The sequence below is a fragment of the Erinaceus europaeus genome, chromosome 2 (assembly GCF_950295315.1).
Source record: "Erinaceus europaeus chromosome 2, mEriEur2.1, whole genome shotgun sequence".
NCBI classification, from domain to species: domain Eukaryota; kingdom Metazoa; phylum Chordata; class Mammalia; order Eulipotyphla; family Erinaceidae; genus Erinaceus; species Erinaceus europaeus.
The window spans coordinates 99,478,869-99,501,781 of NC_080163.1; the positions used below are offsets into that span (position 1 = coordinate 99,478,869).

General features: G+C 36.9%; 1 protein-coding gene across 3 annotated transcripts in view; it reads left to right on the plus strand.

Moving 5' to 3' along the window:
• WDR17 (WD repeat domain 17) overlaps positions 1-22,913 on the plus strand; it is an 85,737-nt gene that overhangs the window by 34,065 nt on the left and 28,759 nt on the right. For all 3 annotated transcript variants that reach the window (XM_060184525.1, XM_060184534.1, XM_007528263.3), the window contains exons 9-17: positions 192-283; positions 2,822-2,904; positions 6,531-6,617; positions 9,336-9,500; positions 13,019-13,221; positions 16,655-16,804; positions 16,890-17,020; positions 17,791-17,916; positions 18,498-18,653. In XM_060184525.1, coding sequence (XP_060040508.1) covers positions 192-283; positions 2,822-2,904; positions 6,531-6,617; positions 9,336-9,500; positions 13,019-13,221; positions 16,655-16,804; positions 16,890-17,020; positions 17,791-17,916; positions 18,498-18,653 — 1,193 coding nt within the window. The remainder of the gene's footprint in view (positions 1-191; positions 284-2,821; positions 2,905-6,530; positions 6,618-9,335; positions 9,501-13,018; positions 13,222-16,654; positions 16,805-16,889; positions 17,021-17,790; positions 17,917-18,497; positions 18,654-22,913) is intronic.

Here is a 22,913-nt window from a genome sequence, read left to right on the forward strand (position 1 = left end):
ATGATGGATGTATGCATTATACAAGTCTCTCTAGATTGACAGAACTTCCATTTTTGTAAAAGTTTGTAAAAAAAAGAAAGAGAGAGAGAGAAAGAGTTTTCAACTTTCATCTTACGTTTTAAAATTAGATTTTAAAATAGAGTTGCATTTTTGGTAAATATTTCATGGAACGTCTAAAAAAAATTTTGAAGGTGATTTAAATTGTATTGCTGGATCAACTTCCCGAAATGGCGCTTTTATCTGGGATGTGAAAAAAGGCAAAATAGTACAACGATTTAATGAGGTAAGATTATATTTATTGCTGGGAGAAGAATGTGATATCTGTTTTTTATTTCTAAATTCTTTTTTCTTTTGAGTAATGCTTAATCATCAGACGGCATATGTCTTTTAATTAAGAGAAAATACAGAGGTGATTCACTTACTAAAATTAATTTTGAAAAATGTGAGTATAATATATAGGATATCACCCTGAGATATATTATAAATACAGAAGAATTTTGTAACACCTTCCACAAAATTAAGCAGTCAGATATTCCATAGCTAGTAGAAGACTAAACTCAGAAAAATTTCCAAACTAGAGGAATTATTGTTGGAGGTGGTAAACTGTGCCCATGTGTCAACAACTGTCCTGTAAGCCATAATTTTCCCCAAATAAAATGATAAAATGAACTATCACTAATCAGTGTTTGGCTAAGGTATAATTTTCTTTTTCCTGAATTTGATTGCCTATAAAATAGTAAAGTTGAACTGTATAATGTCTTAGATTTCCTTCCAGTTTTTAAATCTGTTATTCCATGTTAAGTACTAATACCTCCCCTCTTATTATTTGTAGTGTTATGTGTTTTTCCCCTATACTTGGTTCTAAATTATCATTCCATTTTTTTTATTGCCACAAGGATTATCAGTGGCATGGTCCTTGCACAACAAATCCACCACTCCTGGCAGCCATTTTTTTCCCCTTTTCTTTTTTATTAGAGAGCAAAGAGAGAAATTGAGAGGAGAGGGGAAAGACAGCGATACCTACAGGTTTGCTTCCCCCTCCCCCCAAAGGTAAGGATCAAGAGTTTGAACCCAGGTCCTTGTACATAGTAAAGTGTGTGCTTAATCATCCCATTTTCACTTAGTACCAGTAATACATGTGAGCACATCATAGTACAGTAGATTCGAGTTGAGCAAAAATAGGAACAAGGTCTAGAATGGTCTCTCATTAGTTCACTCATCTGAAATGGTTGAAGTTGATTAAATACATAATTTATTTGAGAATTGTGCATTTGAACCTGTAAGAGTTTTGGGAAAAACAATACCATCTTTAGTTAACTGAATTATAGATGCCTCACTTAAGAAAATGATGAACCATAGTGCACTGTTCATGAGGATAAAAGATGTTGGCGGGAAACATACACTCCTTACAAGGTGAATGATTATGAAGATTAACTCCAGGGGCCCAGGAGGTGGCACAGTGGCCAAAATTTTAGACTCACAAGCATGATGTCTAGAGTTCTATCCTTGACATTGTATGTCAACAGTGATGCCCTGGTTCTTATTCTCTCTCTTATCTCTATCTCATGTATGCATATGTGTGCATGTGTGCACACACACAACTTATAAATAATACTTGTAAGAAGCCATTACTTCCTTCAGAATCTCACCTTGAGGGGTTTGGGCAGTGTTACAACATGTTGACTGTACGCGTTACCACAAGCAAAGAACCAGCTTCAAGCTGCTACTTTCCATATGTAGAGGAGAAGCTTCATGATTGGTGAAGTAGTGCTTCAAGTGTCTTTGTCTCTTCCTATCGCTCCCTCCTGTCTCAATTTCTCTCTGTCTGATCAAATAAAGAGAAAGAAAAATAAATAAAAATCTATCTTTATAAACCTATCCACCATGACCCCAAAAGAGTGAAAACCAGCAAACTAGAAACAGTACAAAACAGGCTTAAAACTCAGCATGTTAAGACAGTCCAGGAAGTGGCACAGTGGATAAAGCACTGAACTCTCAAGCAGAAGGTCCCAACTTCAGTCTCCAGCGTCACATATACCAAAACTATGCTACAGTTTTCTCTTTCTTTTTAAGATAAATAATACATAATTTTTTAAATTCATGTAATTGGTCCTGTTAGTCTGTCCTTATTGGAAGCACAATTTCTATATTAAAAACTACTACATGCAATTGAAATGTTATAAATAAAAATGGTTTAATTGCAACCTATAGGTGCCCAGCATAGTTGATGAATTGTCCTCCCAAACATAAGCAAAATATATTCTGTGTATTTTACGAATTCTAATCATGCCATATATATCCTTTAGTCTAAGAATTCAGAAAAATAGGTAAAAATAGTTACTTGTTGCAGGGGTAATTGGAAACTTGTTTTCCTTTTTGTAAAAATTAAACTTAGAAGAGCAATCACTGACAATTGCTTGCAGTACTTATTGGCCTTTTATTATAAGTAGCACTGGGTTAGAAGATAGATAGCTAAACATCTTCATTTCCAAACTGGTGTTGACAGAAAGAGGCATTAAGTAGTACTTAATTCTAGAGTTAATTAGAGAAGTTGATTCTAGCTCTTTCGTGTGTTCACAAAAAATAAATGGAGAAATCAATGTATGTCCTAAAACAGTGATTTTTCTTTAAGTATAATAGATTTACACATTATTAAAATATATAGTGAACGTCTTCTTTTGACTGTAATGTCTATGGCAGCAGCATCTAGCAAGACTAGAGGCCATTCCTAATGGAATAGTAATATTTAAAAGAAGTAAATAGATGAGAGAAAAAAGGGGTGAATTATTTCTTATTGATAGGTATTTTGCATTTTTTGAAGCATGGAAAGAATGGGATATTCTGCATTGCCTGGAGTCATAAAGATTCAAAAAGAATAGCAAGCTGCAGTGGTGATGGTTTCTGGTAAGCACTACTACTTTAAATTACACTATTTATAAAAGATAATTTTGGTAATGCTTATGTTAACATGAACATTATTTCATGAGATTTCATTTGTACAGCTCTACCAACAATTGTTAATACTACTTATAAGTCTATATGTACATATGTTATATTGTTGGTTTAAATAAATACCAACACAACAATGTCTAAAAATTAATTAAGCAAGCAGTGACCTTCTGAATGAAAATCTGCCTAAAGTATTGTTTAAAGAGCATGAATTTGTGCAGGATGTGCCACCCATAGAAGAGGACATATTTTACTATGTGCAAGGACCTGGGTTCAAGCACCTGCGTCCTCACCTTCAAGGGGAAGTTTAACAAATGGTGAAGCTGTGATGCAGGTGTCTTTCTTTTCCTTCCAAAATATTCCTATCTTTATAAAAAAGAAAGAAAGGAATGTCCTCTGGGTGCAATGGAATAGTAGTTCAGGAACTTGAACCCCAGCAATAACCATAACAACAACAACAAAGATTGAATTGCCTCAAAAAAAAAAAAAAAAAACCCTTAAGGGCTTTTCACAGTTTTAATAGTTATCACATTTTTGAGCCTGAGACATTTTAATTTTACAGGTAATTTAAGAACTATCAGGTGTTCTATGATTGTATTCATGGTTTTTAAGATCATATTTATAAAAGGATAGAAAGCTTCAGCATGAAAGAATAAGGTAACAGATGTGGAAAATACCTCTTTATAGAAACTGACTAACTTTTCTGACCTTGAATTTTAGAAAATTATTAATTTCTTACTCCTGGTAAGTCTGGGGGGAGTGGTTTCCAAGTCAGTATATATAAGGGAAGAATTACCTTATACGTTTTTCCATTTTCCATTGTGCATTTTAGTACAGTCATGCTATTCTATAACTGTGCATATAGTCAGGCTTAGAAGGTGGCACAGACATATGTGGTTGCTGGACTAAAGTTTGTCTCCTCTTGGGATCTGCTATGCTGAGCCCAGTGTGTTCAATCTCACCATATAACTTTAGTGGAACATGTAGTAAGCCAAAGCTAAGCAGTAGGAAATTAAAATTCTCAGAAGTAACAATGAGTAATTAATTAATTTCACCCCTGAGAAGAACAAGTCACTCTTTTGATAGATATCAAAATATATGTGTCTGTTTTTTTATTTTTTATGTATTGATTTAATTATGAATGACAAGTTCATTGGGTAATAGGGGTACAATTCCACACAATTTCCACCACCAGAATTCTGTACCCCATCCCCTGCATTGAAAGCTTTCCTATTCTTTATCCCTCTGGGAGTTGTTTTTAATTATATATGATATATAATTACCTATAGCATCTATTTTAGACACCTTTTATTTAATTTTTTCATTAAAATAGTCATTTACTAAACATTTTTTATTGATTAGGGCAGAGAGAAATTGAAAGCGGAGGGGAGATAGGGAAGGGAGAGAGAGAGAAAGACAGAGAGAGAGAGAGACACCTGCAGAACTGCTTCACTGCTTGTGAAGTGGCCCCCTGATGGTGGGAAGCCCCCAGAGTCTCCAACCAGGATCTTTGTGGGGTTTCTTGTTCTTAGTGCTATGTGCGCTTAACCCGGTGCACCACCACCTAACCACCAGAGACCAAAACATTTGTAAGCATACGTAACTGTGTAAATATAGGTAGCCTAAAAAAATTTCGTGAACCTAAAAATATTTAAGAGGCCTTTTCCCAGACTTATATTTTATTCATTTATTTTCCTTTTGCTTGATAAGAGAGTCATTGAGAGGGGGAAGAGATAGAGAGAGAGAGAGAGAGAGAGAGAGGGAGAGAGAGAATAGAGTAAGACCTGCAGCACTGCTTTACCCCTCATGAAGCTTCAGTCCTGTGAGTGGGGACGGAGGGCTTAAAATTGGATCCTTGCACATGATAACATGTGCGCTCAGGGGTGGGGTGGTGGCGCACCTGGTTGAGCGTACATGTTACAGTGTGCAAGGACCCAGGTTCAAGCCCCCAGTCCCCACCTGCAGGGGGAAAGCTTCATAAGTGGTGAAGCAGGGCTGCAGGTGTCTCTCTGTCTCCCTATTTCCTCTTCCTCTCAATTTCTGGTTATCTCTATCCAAAATATAAATAAAGATAAAAAAAATTTTTTTTAAAAAGTGCGCTCAACAAGATGTGCCAACACTCAGGCCCAGTGGAAATAGTTTTAAAAATCTTATAATACGTGGCCAGGTGGTAGCGCACCTGGTTGAGCGCACATGTTACAATGCGCAAGGACCCAAGTTTGTTCCCCTGGTTCCCACCTGCAGGGGGAAAACTTCACAAGTGGTGAAGTAGAACTGCAGGTGGCTCTCTGTCTCTCTTCCTCCCTATCCCCCACTTCCCTCTCGATTTCTACCTGTCTCTATTCAATAAATAAATAAGTAAATATAATTTAAAAATTTAAATCTTATAATACACTAAAACCTCTTTTCTTTTTTCTTTTCTTCTTCTTCCCTTTTTTTTCTTTTTCTTTTTTGCCTTCAGAGTTATTGTTGGGGCTCTGTGACTGCACTACTATTCCACTACTGCTGGAGGCCATTTTTTTCTTTTTGTTGCACTTGTTTATCATTGTTGTTATTATTGTTGTTATTGCTGTTGTTGGATAGGACAGAGAGGGGAGAGAGGAGAGATAGACACCTGAAGATTTGCTTCACCGCTTGTGAAGCGACCCCCCTGCAGGTAGGTTCCTTATGTGGGGCATTTGCGCCATGTGTGCTTAACTGGCTGTGCTACCGCCTGACCCCCCAAATCTTTTTTTATGATGGAGTCAATACTGCTTCTAGTTTGGTAATAATATGATCAGGGACTAAAGCTTCTTTTTTTAAAATATAACAATAACCATCCTGTAAAACACATCTCAAAATTGATGTATCGCTCCAAAACGAACTCTGGGGGAGGGCAGACTGGGGGGACCTTTTGGGAATAGTTAGAGGTTCCACTGGGTAGAAAGAATACTGACACTTCTAGTTGTATTACTAAGAATGCATAATGAAAATGTTATGTGTCTTGAATTCAGTTTGTTAGTGTAAGCAGCCAGTATTATAAATTAGTTATGGGCCAAGTGATGTGTACTGGATAGTACAGACTGTGACATGTACACACCTCAGGTTTGAGCATAACTCTACCTGAGAGCTGTCATGGCACCAAAGGATGCTTCAGTACTGTTCCATTATTCTCCATCTAAATAAGAAAAAAACTCAAGAGCTGTGAAATTACACATCCTTGAGGCTCTGCAAATATGTATGTATATATATATATATATATATGTGCATATATATATCTAAAATGCACATTGGAATAATGAAAATTAAAATTTGTGCTGAAAATCTAATGCACATAATGGTTATATCATTATTTTAAAATATATAGATGATGAAAGTTACAAAACCAAAAATTTTTTGCCATTAACTTGATTCAAATGGTTTGTCATTATTATGTAATGTAAATATATTCATGGGGCACAACTATGAATGTAACTATGAATGTTCTCTACACTTTATAGACATGTCTAACCTCAAATGTTTATATTTGAATTCTGTAATTCTAGATTTTCCCTTGATACATAGAGTGTTGTTTTATTCTCACATAATACACTTCATTTCAGTGTTATTCGAACCATTGATGGCAAAGTGCTACACAAGTACAAACATCCAGCTGCTGTGTTTGGATGTGATTGGAGTCAAAACAACAAGTAAGTGTTCTTTTCCTGAAATAAGTAATAATTTGGCAGACATTTGTTTTATCATTTTATTAAGGGTCTAGTGGTTTACATTGTAGTTGCTGAAACATAGGTACAATGTCTCATTCCCTCATGATAAGTTCCTGCAAAATATCTCACCCACAAGTTGGGTCCTTTTCCAACATCTTATACCAGAACCTCAAGACACACACACCCCCTGGCCCTGCTTCTTCCATGGTTTTCTGTGTTTTGGATCAATCCACCAATTTTGAGGAAATGTGTTTTATAGGATGTTTATCATTATAGTGCTAGATTATCACATCTCCCCCAAAAGATGCCGGCACACTTCAACCACCACCAAATTGCCTCAACCCCTATTCACCCTTTCCCTGTCTCCCCCTTTGGAATCACTCCCCACCACCTGGCATCATGATAGCATTTACAACTTGGTGGCTGAAAGTCATTAAGTTGTAAAGCAGAACAAATTGTTTAATGATCAGGAACCTAAAGGTAAAGGTATAGCAAATGAAATTTGGGGTCTTCATGTTAGAAGAAGCTAAGAAGTCTACATTAGGTATATTCCTAGGGGCATATGACTTTACTAACTTTTGCCTGAGTCCAACAGCTAACATACAGGTAGGCTAGGAGTATTGTCTGGGAAGATAGTGTCAGAGTTGGAACTAGGACTGGAAAGCTGAATCAGGGCAGAGAGAAACTCCCAAATATGGGAAAATTATATAAATACTTTTAACTGTAAACCCTACTGATATGACCTCAGGCCCATGTCTATTCATATTTAACACAGGAACCTGTATAACCGCTGCATCCCTGTAGGTCTGAACTCACATTCCATGGTCACAGCTAGGAATATTCTAGGCTACATTCATTTCAGGACCTGTCTTTCTCGATTGGCAGAGTGTTGACCCAGCCTTCCTCCACAGTGGGTCAATTTTTACCACTGTTGTTCTACACTGAGGGCAATGTACTGTAGAGGCCCATAAGAGGGTTTATGATGTTGTTCTTGATGGAGCTAACCAATAATGGTGAATACAGGGATCTACTAGAGGTCTAGACCCATCATATCTATATGGGAATACAAGGATTCCCTGACTAGGGTCCTAGAGGATGGGGTGGCCTGGTAGTTACCATGATTTATGTCATTTAATGCTATTTACAAATAACTATATCTTATATACTAACAAGACCAGTTACTTCTAGTCTGTGTGGTCTAAGATTATAGGTGATTTAATTAAAAAACATTATTATAACTGCATTAATAATTTAAGCCTAATGTTAAATTCAATGATCTTACTCATTTGAAATCTTAAGTGCTTAGACTGAAGTAATATATAATCAGAGCTAAAATCTATGCATTAAAGATCTCGAGACATTTAATCCATTGGATCTATATATTTCTTCTAGTAAATATAGAAGACATTATGTGGTCCGGGAGGTGGCTCAGTAGATAAAGCGCTTGACTCTCAAGCATGAGGTCCTGAGTTCAAGCCCTGGCAGCACATGTACCAGAGTGATGTCTGGTTCCTCCTCTCTCTCCTCCTATCTTTCTCATAAATCAATCAATAAAATATTTAAAATATATATAGAAGACATTAAAGCAAGCTACATACACACATACCACATAAATTTATAGCTCATACCCCAGTACTTAACATGTTGGTAACATAAAAAATATATGTAAGTATTAAATTCATGTGACAAAGTTAGCAGTTTGAAGTTTGAGGAATGTTTTGATGATGATCACATACAATGTGTGTAACTTTCTCTCTTTACCTTTAGAGGGAGGGTATAGTTTGCATGTTTGTGTAAATCTATCTCAAGGAGACTGTTCTTTTAGATCCATGATTTCCATAGATCCATCTGGTACCCTTTTTGATTAATATCTTAAATATGTCAATAGTGTACAAATTGTTGCTTAGTTTACTCTTACTGCCTTGAGGATAATGAGGAAAGATAGTAAGACAAAAAAAAAAAAAAAGCATAGGTACATATTTTACAACCAGGGAATATTTAGTTACATTAAATATTTACATTTAGTTACATTAAATAATTAAAGCTTCTAAAGTTGGGTAAATCACAGGTTTGAGGGAACATCTCAACTGGCAGAGTTTAAGGAATATGAACTTGAAGTCACCAAAGAGACTTGGAAAACCAGGACTGTGACTAACTGTTAGATAACATAAACCTGATTGCATCATCTGATAGTGAGTTTTCCCACCATACTAACCAGAGAGAAACGTTGTTACTTGTAGAATCAAAATTTTTTACCAAGGGGCCAGGCAGTGGTGCACCTCGTAGAACAAACAATTACAGTGCTAAAGGATCTGTGTTCAAGCCCTTGGTTGCCACCTGAAGGGGGGAAGCTTCACAAGAGGTGAGACAGTGCTGCAGGTGTCTCTCTGCACCTCTTCTTCTCTGTCTCCCTCTTACTGTCAAATTATGTCTCTAACCAACATTGATCATTTAACTAATTACTTTTTTAAACCTGTAAAAATTATCAAATGGTCATAATGTGTGGTAAATAATAATTTGTTTGCCAGCAAGAAAGCAAATCTCAATTGTAGTGTCACTGGAGAACTTGAAAATCTTAACTATCTCCTTCTCTGGTAAGGCCAAATTGTCGCATAACTTGAAAGTTCTAAGATATACTAATAAGTTATGCATCTGGACAGTTTCTCATCTTCTAATGTGCTTTTGATTATATTACTCTAGAGACATGATAGCCACTGGCTGTGAAGACAAAAATGTTCGTGTCTATTATGTAGCCACCAGCTCTGATCAGCCTCTGAAGGTTTTTAGTGGACATACAGCAAAAGTGTTCCATGTTAGATGGTCTCCCCTAAGGGAAGGAATCCTTTGCAGTGGTTCTGATGATGGGTATGTATTTTACATTCTCAGTTTCTGTACCTTAAAATCATATATTTGTACTTTTCTAAAAAGTACATGTTTAACGACCCTACTTATATGCATATTTAAATATGCATATTCAAAATACATAGTTAACTAGTTTAATTAGCAACTACCCAATTGCATTTAACCAGAAGTAAAATTTTGTCATGTTTATATCATTGTTATCATAGTCCTCAATTATTTAATTTATTGTATATGCTTATTTCTATCATATTAGTAACAAAATAGTAACAAAAGTCTTAAATGAGTGTATTGGGAAAGGGAAGAAGATAGGAAACAAAACTATGAAATATAAAGAATAATGCCACTATAATTCATATGGAATACAGCTATGAGGAGCTTTTATTATAAATGGAATATAAAAAATAAAGATATTAAGAAGAGTAGTTTAACCATTTTCTGCACTTGTGAATATTTCTGTAATCATGACTGTATTTTATATACAAAAAGAATGTTTTGGGGGTTGGGTGGTAGCGCAGCGGTTTAAGCGCACGTGGCGCAAAGCACAAGGACCAGCATAAGGATCCTGGCTCAAGCCCCCGGCTCCCCATCTGCAGGGGAGTCGCTTCACAGGCGGTGAAGCAGGTCTGCAGGTGTCTATCTTTCTCTCCCCCTCTCAGTCTTCCCCTCCTCTCTCAATTTCTCTCTGTCCTATCAACGACGAAGGACATGAACAACAACAACAACCACAACAAGGCTACAACAATGGCAACAAAAAGCAAAAAAAAAAAAAAAAAAATGGCCTCCAGGAGCAGGGGATTCATGGTACAGGCACTTCTAGCGTTTGCCCTTCTTCCGTAGCCAGTTAACAGTGTCAGGTTGAGCCTGATGTAAAGTTTCGAGACCTCCTTTGAATCTGGAGAGGTGGCAGTCTTTGACTATGTGGGTCATTGTCTGTAGCAGCAGGGGCAGTTCGGGTCGTCTCTGGCTCCCCAGCGATGGAACATAGCGGCGCACCGGCCATGGCCTGTTCGATAGCGATTGAGGAGGGCCCAATCATAACGTGCTAGGTCAAAGCCGGGTTGACGCTTGCAGGGGTCTGTGATGAGGTGTTTGTTCTTTACCTCAGCTGACTGCCAGCTCTGTTTCCAAGAGACTGGAACAGAGAAGTTCAGTGTAGGCGTAGGGGACCAGATTGGGTGACGAGACGTCAAGCGTTGGACAGGGTGGGCGAAGATATCCGCGTATATTGGCAGGTCCGGTCGAGTGTAGACGTGGGAAATGAACTTAGATGATGCCGCATCCCGACAAATATCTGGCGGGGCGATGTTGCTAAGAACTGGCAGCCATGGAACCGGGGTGGAACGGATGGTTCCAGAAATTATCCTCATGGAGGAATATAATTTGGAATCGACCAAGTGGACATGGGGGCTACGGAACCATACTGGGGCACAGTATTCTGCAGTGGAATAGCATAATGCCAGAGATGATGATCGTAGTGTGGAAGCGCTCACGCCCCATGAGGAGCTGGCCAGTCTTGCAATGATGTTATTCCTTGCGCCCACCTTTGCTGCAGTTTTTATGAGATGTTTGTGAAATGACAGAGTGCGATCGAGAGTAACGCCAAGATAGACTGGCTGGGCTTCATGCTGGATTCTCGTATCGTCAAGCTGCACATTAAGCTCACGCGAGGCCGAGGCATGGTGTAGATGGAAAACAGATGATACCGTTTTTGCAGTGCTAGGGATTAGTCGCCATTTTTTACAGTAATCAGATACTGGGGCTCAGAGACTGGCACTGAGCCCCAGCAATAACCCTGGAGGCAAAAAAAAAAAAAGAATGTTTTTCATAGCATAATTATAGATCTAAGGACAGTAAATCTTAGTGTCTGCAATGAAAAGTTCTCGTATGCAGTAGCTGGAAGTTTAACTTTGAAAAATTAACTATTTCTTCTTAAAATTGTTACATGAATCCAAATTCAATACAAAAATCAATTGTGAGACTATATGAAGAAATGTTACTTGTCATATTATTGTGAAAGTAAGGTTATTTATGAAATTATTCCTATTCTTAACATATATATCAGCATCTAAGTCCTCTCCTATGTAAAATATTGTTGGGTAGTTGCCACCTCCCCCTGGCTTCTGCTTAACCATATGCCTATATAGGGATTTTACTGATCCAAAGCTTTGGTCTATTTACATAAATCACTTTTACATAAAGCACTCCAGGGCATTGGTGGTTCTATGATAGGATTCTCTCCTGCTCCACCCCCTCCTTGTCACACACTGATCCCTTCTTTGTCACACTCTGATTTTCACCAGTCACTTTTCTCTCCACCCTCTCTATATCACATCCTGTTTCCACCCTACTTGGAGAGTATAAAAACAGCTGCTCTTCTGATTAAAGACAGTTGGAAATTGCTTTCTGGCTCCGAGAGTTCCAGAGTGTATCTCCTGCGGAAGTTGGTGCAGCACGAGTTCCTGATCCTTCTCCCACACAGCAGCCTAGATCAGCTCCAGTTGAGTTCTCTCCAACCCAGAGAGCACTAGCTCGGGAAGAAGTACCCTCAGGCTATCCCGGCAAAATATTATCTTAAAGTGTTAGCATCACGGAGTTATCAGGTCTTTATATGTATATTATTTTAAAAGTATTGTTATTATAACTAAAAGAATTATTCAAACAAAATCAAAGTAATTTGTCCAAGCATTAGAAAAAAATTCATTTTGAGTTCAAATTTTATTTCAATATCATTTACACCTTATATAATCAGTAAATAAGGTAATGCTGTGGGTCCATTTATATTCAGATTTTTCACTGGCTCTAAGATTTATTTCACAATTATTAAGCAACTTATTATTGGCAAAGGCCTCTAGTAATGACTCTCTTGACAGAAGTATAAAATTAAGTTGACTTGTTGAATAGTACCCATCATCATCATATTATATCCCCATGATTTATATTTAAGTGTTAAAATTATTATATCTTTGTGATTATCCCTATTTTTAGAATTTTTGTCCTTTGAATATTTCATTTTAAGAAATCAATGTTTAAGGGCTGGGGTAGATAGAATAATGGTTATGCAAAGAGACACTCATGACTGAGGCTCCGAAGTCCCAGGTTCAGTTCCTCACACCACCATAAGCCAGAGCTGAGCAGTGCTCTGGTGTTTCTCTCTGTGTCTTTTTTTCTCTGCATCTCTCTCAAAAATAAAATAAATAAAAATTTTTAAAAGGTTATAAAAGAAGTATTTGTTTAATATATAAATCAATGATTAAACATTGTATATAATTTCAGTAGTAAGTGACCAGAGATAAAAAAATTACTATGTTGAGATAAGATAACTCTAACCTAAATTTTTTTAAAGGTGAAAAAAATAAAAAGGATCCTACACACGAAACAGAAGAGAATCTTAATATGTCTTGAAACATATAATTAGAACATATATTAAAAACATATTAAAAGTATTGTTCTACACTAAACTGTGCTAATGTTTCAGATAAATTGCCATATGATTGTTACTATATATAATATTTTGTCCATAGTTCTGTTCGAATCTGGGATTATACTCAAGATGCTTGTATCAATGTTCTCATTGGACACACTGCACCAGTGAGGGGACTAATGTGGAATACAGAGATTCCATACTTACTAATATCTGGCAGTTGGGACTACACTATAAAAGTATGGGACACTCGAGAAGGAACCTGTTTGGATACTGTGTACGATCATGGTGCAGATGTATATGGTAAAGTATTGTTCATGCCTTCATTATTTTGCTTTGCTGATAGTGCTTATCATTTCTTTCCAAATTATGTATTTATATATATATATACATATATAATACACACAAATTATATATATAGGCTTAAGGCTTTACATTACTGTCATTGGCACATGGTTACAATTTCATTCTGCTATTATCCAACAGAACCCCAAAGTTCTCTTCCACCCTTTTCACCCCTGCTTCTCCAGAGTCCATTGCTATGATGTAATACACCAGTCCATGTTTCACTTTGTGTTCTCCCTCCCTGTCCATATTTATTAGGTCCTGCTTAATAAATGTGAGATCATTTGTTATTTGTCCTACTCTTTTTGGCTTACCTCACTTAACATATCTTCAATTTCCATGGAGGATAATGCAAAGGAGGTGATTTCATATTTATTTATTTATTTATTTATTGACTTCATCTTTTTAAAAGTTGAGTATCATTCTATTGTGTGAACATACCACATTTTGTTCTAGACACTCATCTATCATTGGACAATAAGGTTGCTTCCAAGTTTTAGTGCTGCTATGAACATAGGTACCCATCTCTTCTGATAGGTGATTTTATTTCCCTTTTTTTAAATTCCCTTTTGTTGCCGTTGTTGGATAGGACAGAGAGAAATTGAGAGAGGAGGGGAAGACAGAGGAGGACAGAAAGATAGACACCTGCAGACCTGCTTCACCATTTGTGTGCAGGTGGGGAGCCTCATGCTGCTCCTTGTGCTTTGCGCCACCCACGTGCGCTTTACCCACTGAGCTACTGCCCAACTCCCGATTCTATTTCCCTTCCATTAATCTCCAGGAAAGGAACTACTGAATCATGGTGTAGGTCCATTCCTAGTGTTCCCAAAATTCTCCAGACTGTTTTCTATACAGGATGGATCAATTTACTCTCCTACCAGCGGCACAGAAGCACCCTTTCCTTCACATCCTCTCCAACATTTGTTGTTACTGTCCTTTCTAATACATGACATTCTTACATGTATAAAGTGGTATCTCATTGTTGTCTTACTTGCATTTCTCAGATAATCCGGGACACTGAGCAGCTTCTCATGTGACTTGTTGACCCTCTGGATCTCTTCTTTGGTGAAAAAATTATCCATAAGTGTGGGAGCTTATTTCTGGGCTCTAAGTTCTTTTTTGGGGAAGGAGGAAGGCTTAGGGATCTTAGTTGTATTTCATTAGTGTCTGTGTCTATTTTGGTTCTAGTACCAATCAGTTTTGATTACAGTAGTTCTATAGTATAGTTTGAGGTCAGGAAATATGATGCCTCCAGTCTTGTTCTTTTTTCTGAAGATTACTTGGTCAGTCCTAGAGACTTTTTGGTTCCAGATAATTTATTATAGCTTTTATTCTTTTTTTTTTTATTTAAGAAAGGATTAATTAACAAAACCATAGGGTAGGAGGGGTACAACTCCACACAATTCCCACCACCCAATCTCCATTTCCCACCCCCTCCCCTGATAGCTTTCCCATTCTCCATCCCTCTGGGAGCATGGACCCAGGGTCATTGTGGGTTGCAGAAGGTAGGAGGTCTGGCTTCTGTAATTGCTTCCCCGCTAAACATGGGCATTGACTGGTCGGTCCATACTCCCAGTTTGCCTCTCTCTTTCCCTAGTAGGGTGTGTCTCTGGGGAAGCTGAGCTCCAGGACACATTGGTGGGGTCTTCAATCCAGAGAAGCCTGGCCAGCATCCTGATGGCATCTGAAACCTGGTGACTGAAAAGAGAGTTAACATACGAAGCCAAACAAATTGTTGAGCAATCATGGACCCAAAGCTTGGAATAGTGGAGAGGAAGTGTTAGGGAGGTACTCACTGCAAACTCTAGTGTACTTCTGCTTTCAGGTATATATTTTGCAGTAGTTTATAGTTACGTGTGAAGATATGCTCTCTCTCACAGAAACTGGTGTATATCTATTCATTTAAAGACATTTAATGGCATTTTGATGGGGATGGCATTAAATGTGTATATGGCACTAGATAGAATGATCATGTTGATCTGTTAATTCTTTCTGTCCGGGAGGATAGGGTATCATTCCACTTCTCTGTATCTCTTTTTATTTTCTGGAAGAAAAATGACTCATATTTTAGTAAAAGTGTCTTTCTCTTTCTTTGTTAACTTTATTCCTGCTTTGCCATTTGCACAACACAGGTTTGAGCCCAGCCTCTCCTGGACTGAAACTATCTTCATGTTGTGGTTTCTTTTACTCTCTCCTGCCTCTCTCCCTGTCTCTTATCTAAAATAATAATAATAGTAATAGTAATAATAATAAATTGCCCTAATTGTATTGATTTGTAGTCTTGTTTCTAGAGTATACAAATAACATACTATATTCTTTTATCATTTTCAAACAAGACCCATATGTTATTAAAACATTTCTCTCGGGGTCGGGCTGTGGCGCAGTGGGTTAAGCGCACGTGGCGCAAAGCGCAAGGACCAGCATAAGGATCCCTGTTGGAGCCCCCGCTCCCCACCTGCAGCGGAGTCGCTTCACAGGCAGTGAAGCAGGTCTGCAGGTGTCTGTCTTTCTCTCCCCCTCTCTGTCTTCCCCTCCTCTTTCCATTTCTCTCTGTCCTATCCAACAACGAACAACATCAACAATGGTAATAATAATAACCACAATGAGGCTACGGCAACAAGCGCAACAAAAGGGGGGGAAATGTAATATATATATATATAACAATTAGTCTTATTGTTGGGGCTTCGTGCCAATACAAGAATTCATTGCACCCAGCAGTGAATTTCCTTTTTTTCCCCTTTCTGTCTTTTATTCCTCATAGGAGGATTGAGAGAAGAGGGGTGATAGAGAGGGAAAGTTAAAGAAAGAGACGTGCAGACCTGCTTCACTGCTCATGAAGCATCATTTCCTCCCCCAGAACAGGGGCTGGAAGCCAGGTCCTTGCATATGGTGATATATGCGCTTAACCAGGTGCACCACAACCTGACCCCCTGAACATTCCTGCGAACTATCTACTTTTAGATATATAATGCTGTACAAATGATTGAAAAGCAGACTTTGAAATACACAGGGAGCAGAATTGTTGTCACATTGACACTTGGCTGTCAGATTTTGAATGTGGTCAGCATTGAATAGTGAGAACCATGATTTTAGGAAATTACATTAGCTTCCCTTTTTCTCAGCCATAATGTTCATAAAAATTCTGAGTGAAAATTTTTTTAAAAAATATGAGTGATGTGGAGGGAAAAGTATGAAAAATTTTAAATACTTTAAATAATTTGCCAAATCAAAACAATGCTGCTTTAGTTCATATATGGAGTATTAGAATACTTTTAATCGTTCCTTCAGTCCTTCAGTTGTCTATAATCTCATTCTCTAATCTGACTCCTAATCACAATTTTTTTCAATGGTTACTTCAGTTGAAATAGTACTTTCCTTTTTTGCCCGTCAGGCTTGACGTGCCATCCCAGTCGCCCCTTCACCATGGCCTCTTGCTCCCGTGACTCTACCGTGAGACTGTGGTCATTAGCATCTTTAATCACACCTTTGCAAATAAATATTCTTGCTGACAGATCTTGGGAAGAAATTATCGGCAATACAGGTATTGAAGATATCTGTGTTAAATTGTATATTAAAATAATATTTCATATGCAGTCTTTTCACACAGAACCATATCAATTTTACAGATTATGCTATAGAACAAGGAACCCCGCCTCTGTTGTGTGGCAAAGTGTCAAGAGATATTAAGCAAGAAATAGAGAAGCTAACTGGTAACCCTCGAGTGAAAAAACTAAGGTGGTTTTCAGAATGTTTATCAGTAAGTACTATAGACATGGAATTATTATCCTCTTCTTGAAGATAATTAATTACAACCACTGTTACTGTCACATACTTAAGTATATCATCCCAACTCATTCAGTGAGTCTCTGAATATAATTGGTACAATCTATACTGTGTTAGAAAACAAAGAAAACCTAGGAGCAGGACTAGAGGATGTATCACAACATATTAGAGCACACATTCAATCTCTGGCACTATCATAAGCTAGAATTGATTGGTGTCTGGTCTCCATCTTCCTATATCTCTCATAAGAATAAATAAATCATAAAAAGAAATGAAACAATGACATGGATTATTTTAATAATGATATAATTATTATTACTGTTAGAATTTCAATTTGGATATACTTGCATTATGTTTTTAAACTTTCTTAAAAGTTTATTTGCATATTTTACTTTTTTAAAAGAAAAATTGAACTTTCTTTAAATTTACAAAACTGTTGCAACCTGGGACATGGTGCAATGGGAAACATGTAGTCTTGAGTTCAATACCCAGCAATACATATGCTGTGTGGTGTTCTGGTTCTGTTTCTGACTCTCTCTTTCATAAATTAGAAAATAAATAAATAAATAAATACTGTGTTGTCTGAGGGGAACAATTTCTCATTTCCCCAAAATATGTGGCATCACATATCACCCACCATACCACTCTCTATCCACAGGTTCATTGTATTATATTTTTGAAGCATCCCAAAACTATAGGATTTTCATTAATTTTGTCTTTAGTTACTCTGTATCAACTTTTTAGCCTCCAGGTGGCAGTGACAATTTGTGGAACTTAGTTGCTGTGATAAAAGGGCAAGATGATAGCTTACTTCCTCAGAACTACTCTAAAGGAATAATGCACCTGAAACATCTGATTAAATTTAGAACGGTAAGTTAGTATGCAAATATGATTCCTCATGCAAAAATTAGATTTACCTTTTTTCACTATTAAGATTATTTTAGAAAATTCACATGGTTAGAGTTGATAAAGTCACAGTAAGTAAATGTTGAGAAATGATTCTCCAGCAAAAACAATCAGAAGAGTAAGGCAGTCATGCTTTTCATAGATTGACTCTCATGATAATTTTCAAAGGTCTCCTGAAACTACTTTAAATGATTTATGTTTACCCTATTACCAGTTAATTGTTACAAGTGGACTACTCTCAATTTTAGTCTGATAGGCCTAACAGTCTGTATTCTGGAATATTATTTTCTTAAAACTGATCCTATTATGTAGCACTGAATGGATTTTATTATAAAACTATTAGTTATACTGCACATGGAGTCATAAACAATACCTACAGCAAACCTGTCCTGGAGCCAGAAAGAAGAAATAGCTTATATACTTGCAATGATTATATATACATTTACATAGACTTGCAATGAATATATATAATGCTTTGTGCTCATCTTTTATCAATAGCTATTATACAACAATATGTAGAAAAATCTCATTTTCTTTTTCACCAGTCTGAAGCCCAAGAACTGACAACAGTCAAAATGTCTAAATTTGGTGGTGGTATTGGTGTGCCTACTAAAGAAGAAAGACTGAAGGAAGCTGCTGAAATACATCTGCGACTGGGACAAATTCAGAGATACTGTGAACTGATGGTTGAACTTGGAGAGGTAATGTGCTCTTCATGAGTTTAGCAAAGTATTCTAAGTGTTGGCTAAATGCTAAATGTGAAGCTTATCTTTTTTCATACCTCACTGGTGCTCTACCACTTGGATATGTGGATCTTATCTTAGAACTCTTAACTATCAAAGTGATCTCCATGCTAGAGGCATCAACATTACTTGGGAATAATTAGACATACATTCTCCATCCCAGACCTAGAGAATCAGAAACTCCAGGGGTGGAACCCAATAATCTGTACATTTTAAAGCCCTCAGAAGTTATTCCTAGTCTTGTTTTAGTATAAAAGTCACTGCCACCTAAAGCTAGGATCTTTGACTCCTAAACAGTATTGTAATGTGGTTGAAAGGGACCTAATATAGAGGTGAGTATTTTTGCAGACATTTGACATGAGGAGATGAGAGACTGTGCATGTGTCAACAACTGGACTGTATACTATTGTCCCCACCCATAAGATTACTAGAAGTTATGTTGGCTGATATGAGCACTGGGACTTTACTTACTATTTTTCATAAAATTGGGTTGTTGGAAAAGTCATGACACATTTTTTTCTATTTTTTTTCTTTGCAAAAATGCATCATTTCTTTTCTGACAGCCCAACAATTTCACATATATCTATTCAGTTTATAGAAATGTGAATTTTTCATTTCTCTGCATGTGTATTCTCAACAAAAATTTGCATTATTCCAAAAAAGAAAAGATTAGGATAACATGGACTATTTTCAGAGCTTATAATTTTGAAAATTCCTAGGTTAGCTAGGACATTTTATAGTACAAAGCATGCTTTCAAACACTTATAGATAATGTAAAGTAAAACTAGGCAATACAAATACATCAAAATTAAATTTGATTTACTTTTTAACTTATCACTACTTTTAACTTATTCACTAGAGACAATTGTTGCATGAGCTGAAATAATAAAATATGCCATCTAAAAATATTATTGAAACATCACAAACTAAAGTGCATTTAACAGGACCAATGAAGAAATAAATGTTAAATTTAAAAGTTACTTTCTTAATGGGATGCCATTAAAAATACATCATAAGTCAAGAAGAAAAGAAAAATGCATTGTGGTAGAACAAAATAATTCTTTAGCTTTCTGAGTTCTGTATTTGGGTGTTTAGAATTATAAGCTACAGTTAGTTCATTTTAATTAAAATAAAGACATTTTGATCTGGTATATCTTATGGAACTTAATAATTTCTGTACAGTTTCATCAACAGAGTTAATGACCAAACAAAACTGTGCTTATGATTTTTAGAAATGTGGACATTGTTAGTCATTCATTATCACTTCCTAGTAAATAGTACCTATTTCTGTAAGATTAATACTAGGAGATTGGGGGTGGAGGGTGGACAGTAGTGCACCTAGCTAAGGGTAAATAGTGAGAAGTGTAAGGACCGACATAAAGTTCCCAGTTCGAGCCCCACACTCCCCACCTATAGGTGAAAAATGTTTGCAGGTGTCTATCCTTCTCTCCCCCTCTCTGTCTTCCCCTCCTCTCTATAACTCTCTATCCTAGCCAACAACAAAAACAACAATGACAACAAAAACAGCAACAACAAGGGAAATAAAATGGGAAAAATAGCCCCCAGGAACAGTGGATAAGCAGTGCGGGCACCAAGCCCCAGTGATAACCCTGGAGACAAAAAAAAAAAAAAAAAAAACCTAGGATGGGAGTCAGACAGTAGTGCAGCAGGTTAAGCACACATGGCACAAAGTGCAAGGATTGCTGTAAGGATCCCAGTTTGAGCCCCTGGCTCCCCACCTGCAGGGGAATCAAGAAGCCCAGAGGGTCCCAAACAGAATTAACCCAGACTTAAAGACACCAAGAAATTGGCATATTGCACCAAAGTAAGACTCTGGGGTGGGAGTGGGGGGAATACAGGTCCAAGAAGGATGACAGAGGACCTAGTGGTGGCTGTATTGTTATATGGAAAACTGAGAAATGTTATGCATGTACAAACTTTTGTATCTACCATTGAATGTAAAACATTAATTCCCCAATAAAGAAAATTAAAAAGAAAAAAAGACACCAAAATACATCATATTTAGAATGGAAAGGAATAAGGATAAAGAAAGGATCCTGAAGGCTGCAAGAGAAAAAACACAGAGTCACCTACAGAGGAAAGCCCATAGGATTAGCAGCAGATTTCTCCACAAAAACACTACAGGCCAGAAGAGAATGGCAAGATATCTATCGAGTGCTCAATTAGAAAGGCTTTCAACCAAGACTATTATATCCTGCTAGACTGTCATTCAGACTAGATGGAGGCATACAAACCTTCTCAGACAAGCAACAGTTGAAAGAATCAACTATCACCAAGTCTGCCCTGAAAGAAGTTCTGAAAGGTCTCCTATAAACAGTCAGACCACAATAAATAGGTCATATATCAGAACACTCTAAAACTCTACAAAATGGTGTTAAAATATCTTCAACCTTTGATATAAACAAATGTCAATGGCCTGAATTCACCTATTAAAAGGCACAGAGTAGGAAGATGGATCAGAAAACACAACCCAACAATATGCTGTCTACAGGAAACCCACCTCATTCAATAAGAAAAACACAGACTCAAAATGAAAGGTTGGAAAACTATCATACAAGCCAATGGCCCACAAAAAAGGGCAGGAACAGCTAGTCTCATATCTGACATGCTAAACTTTAAAATAAATGAAATTTAAAAAGATAGGGATGGACACTATGTAGTGCTCAGTGGATCAGTCAATCAAGAGGAATCAACAATCTATGCACCCAATGAGAAGCCATCTCAATACATCAAACATCTACTGAAAGAGCTACAGCAATATATTAACAGCAACACAATAATATTCGGGGACTTCAACAACACACTCTCTCAACTTGACAGATCATCCAGGCAGAAAATCAATAAAGATATGAGAGACCTAAATTAGGAGATATATAAATCAGAACTATTGGACATTTTCAGAGTCATTCATCCCAAGAAAACGGAATACACATTCTACTCAAATCCACATGGGTCATTCTCAAGGATAGACCACATGTTAGGCCACAAAAAACAGCATCAGTAAATTCAATAGCATTGAAATCTTCCCAAACATCTTCTCAGACCACAGTGGAATTAAACTAACACTTATCAACAAAATGTTAGTAATAGTCCCAAAATGTGGAAGCTCAACAGTATACTACTTATCAACTACTGGGTCAAAGAGGAAGTAAAGGAAGAAATCAGAATGCTTCGAGAGTTCAGTGAAAATGAAGACACAAGCTGTCAAAATATTTGGGACACAACTAAGGCAGTACTGAGAGGGAAATTCATAGCCATACAAGCACACATAAGGAAACAAGAAAAAACACAAATAAACAGCCTGATTGCACATCTTAAAGACCTAGAAGAAGAGGAACAGAGGAACCCTAAAGCAAACAGAAGAACAGAAATCACTAAAGTTAGGGGAGAAATAAATAACATTGAAAATAAGAAGACCATATAAAAGATCAATGAAAGTAAATGTTGGTTCTTTGAAAGAGTGGGTAAAATGAACAAACTCATTGTGAGCCAGACTCACAAAACAAAAAAGAGAGAAGACCCAAATAAATTGTATCACAAATGAGAGAGGAGATATCACAACAGACACCACAGAAATTCAGCATATCATGTGAGACTTCTATGAAACTATATACCACCAAGCTAGAGAACCTGGAAGAAATGGACAATTTCCTAGATATCTACGAACTTCCAAAATTAATTAAAGAGGAATTAGATAACATGAACAGGTAAATCACAGATAATGAATTGAAACAGTTATCAAAATCCTACCCAAGAATAAAAGTCCTGGACCAGAGGCTTTTACCAATGAATTCTACAAAACCTTCAAAGAAGAACTAATACCTCTACTTTTAATAGTCTTCCAGAAGATTGGAGACACTGGAATACTCCCTTCCAGCTTCTATGAAGCCAGCATCACTTTGATACCAAAAACAGACAGGGACACAACCAAAAAAGAAAACTACAGACCAATATCTCTGATGAACATAGATGCTAAAATAGTGAACAAAATTCTAGCCAACCAGATACAGCAGTATATTAAAAAGATTGTTCATCATGACTAAGTGGGGTTTATCCCAGGGATGCAAGGTTGGTTTAATATATGTAAATCAATCAATGTGATCCACCATATCAACAAAAGCAAGACCAAAAACCACATGGTCATATGAGTTGATGCAGAGAAAGCCTTTGACAAAATCCAGCATCCCTTTATGACCA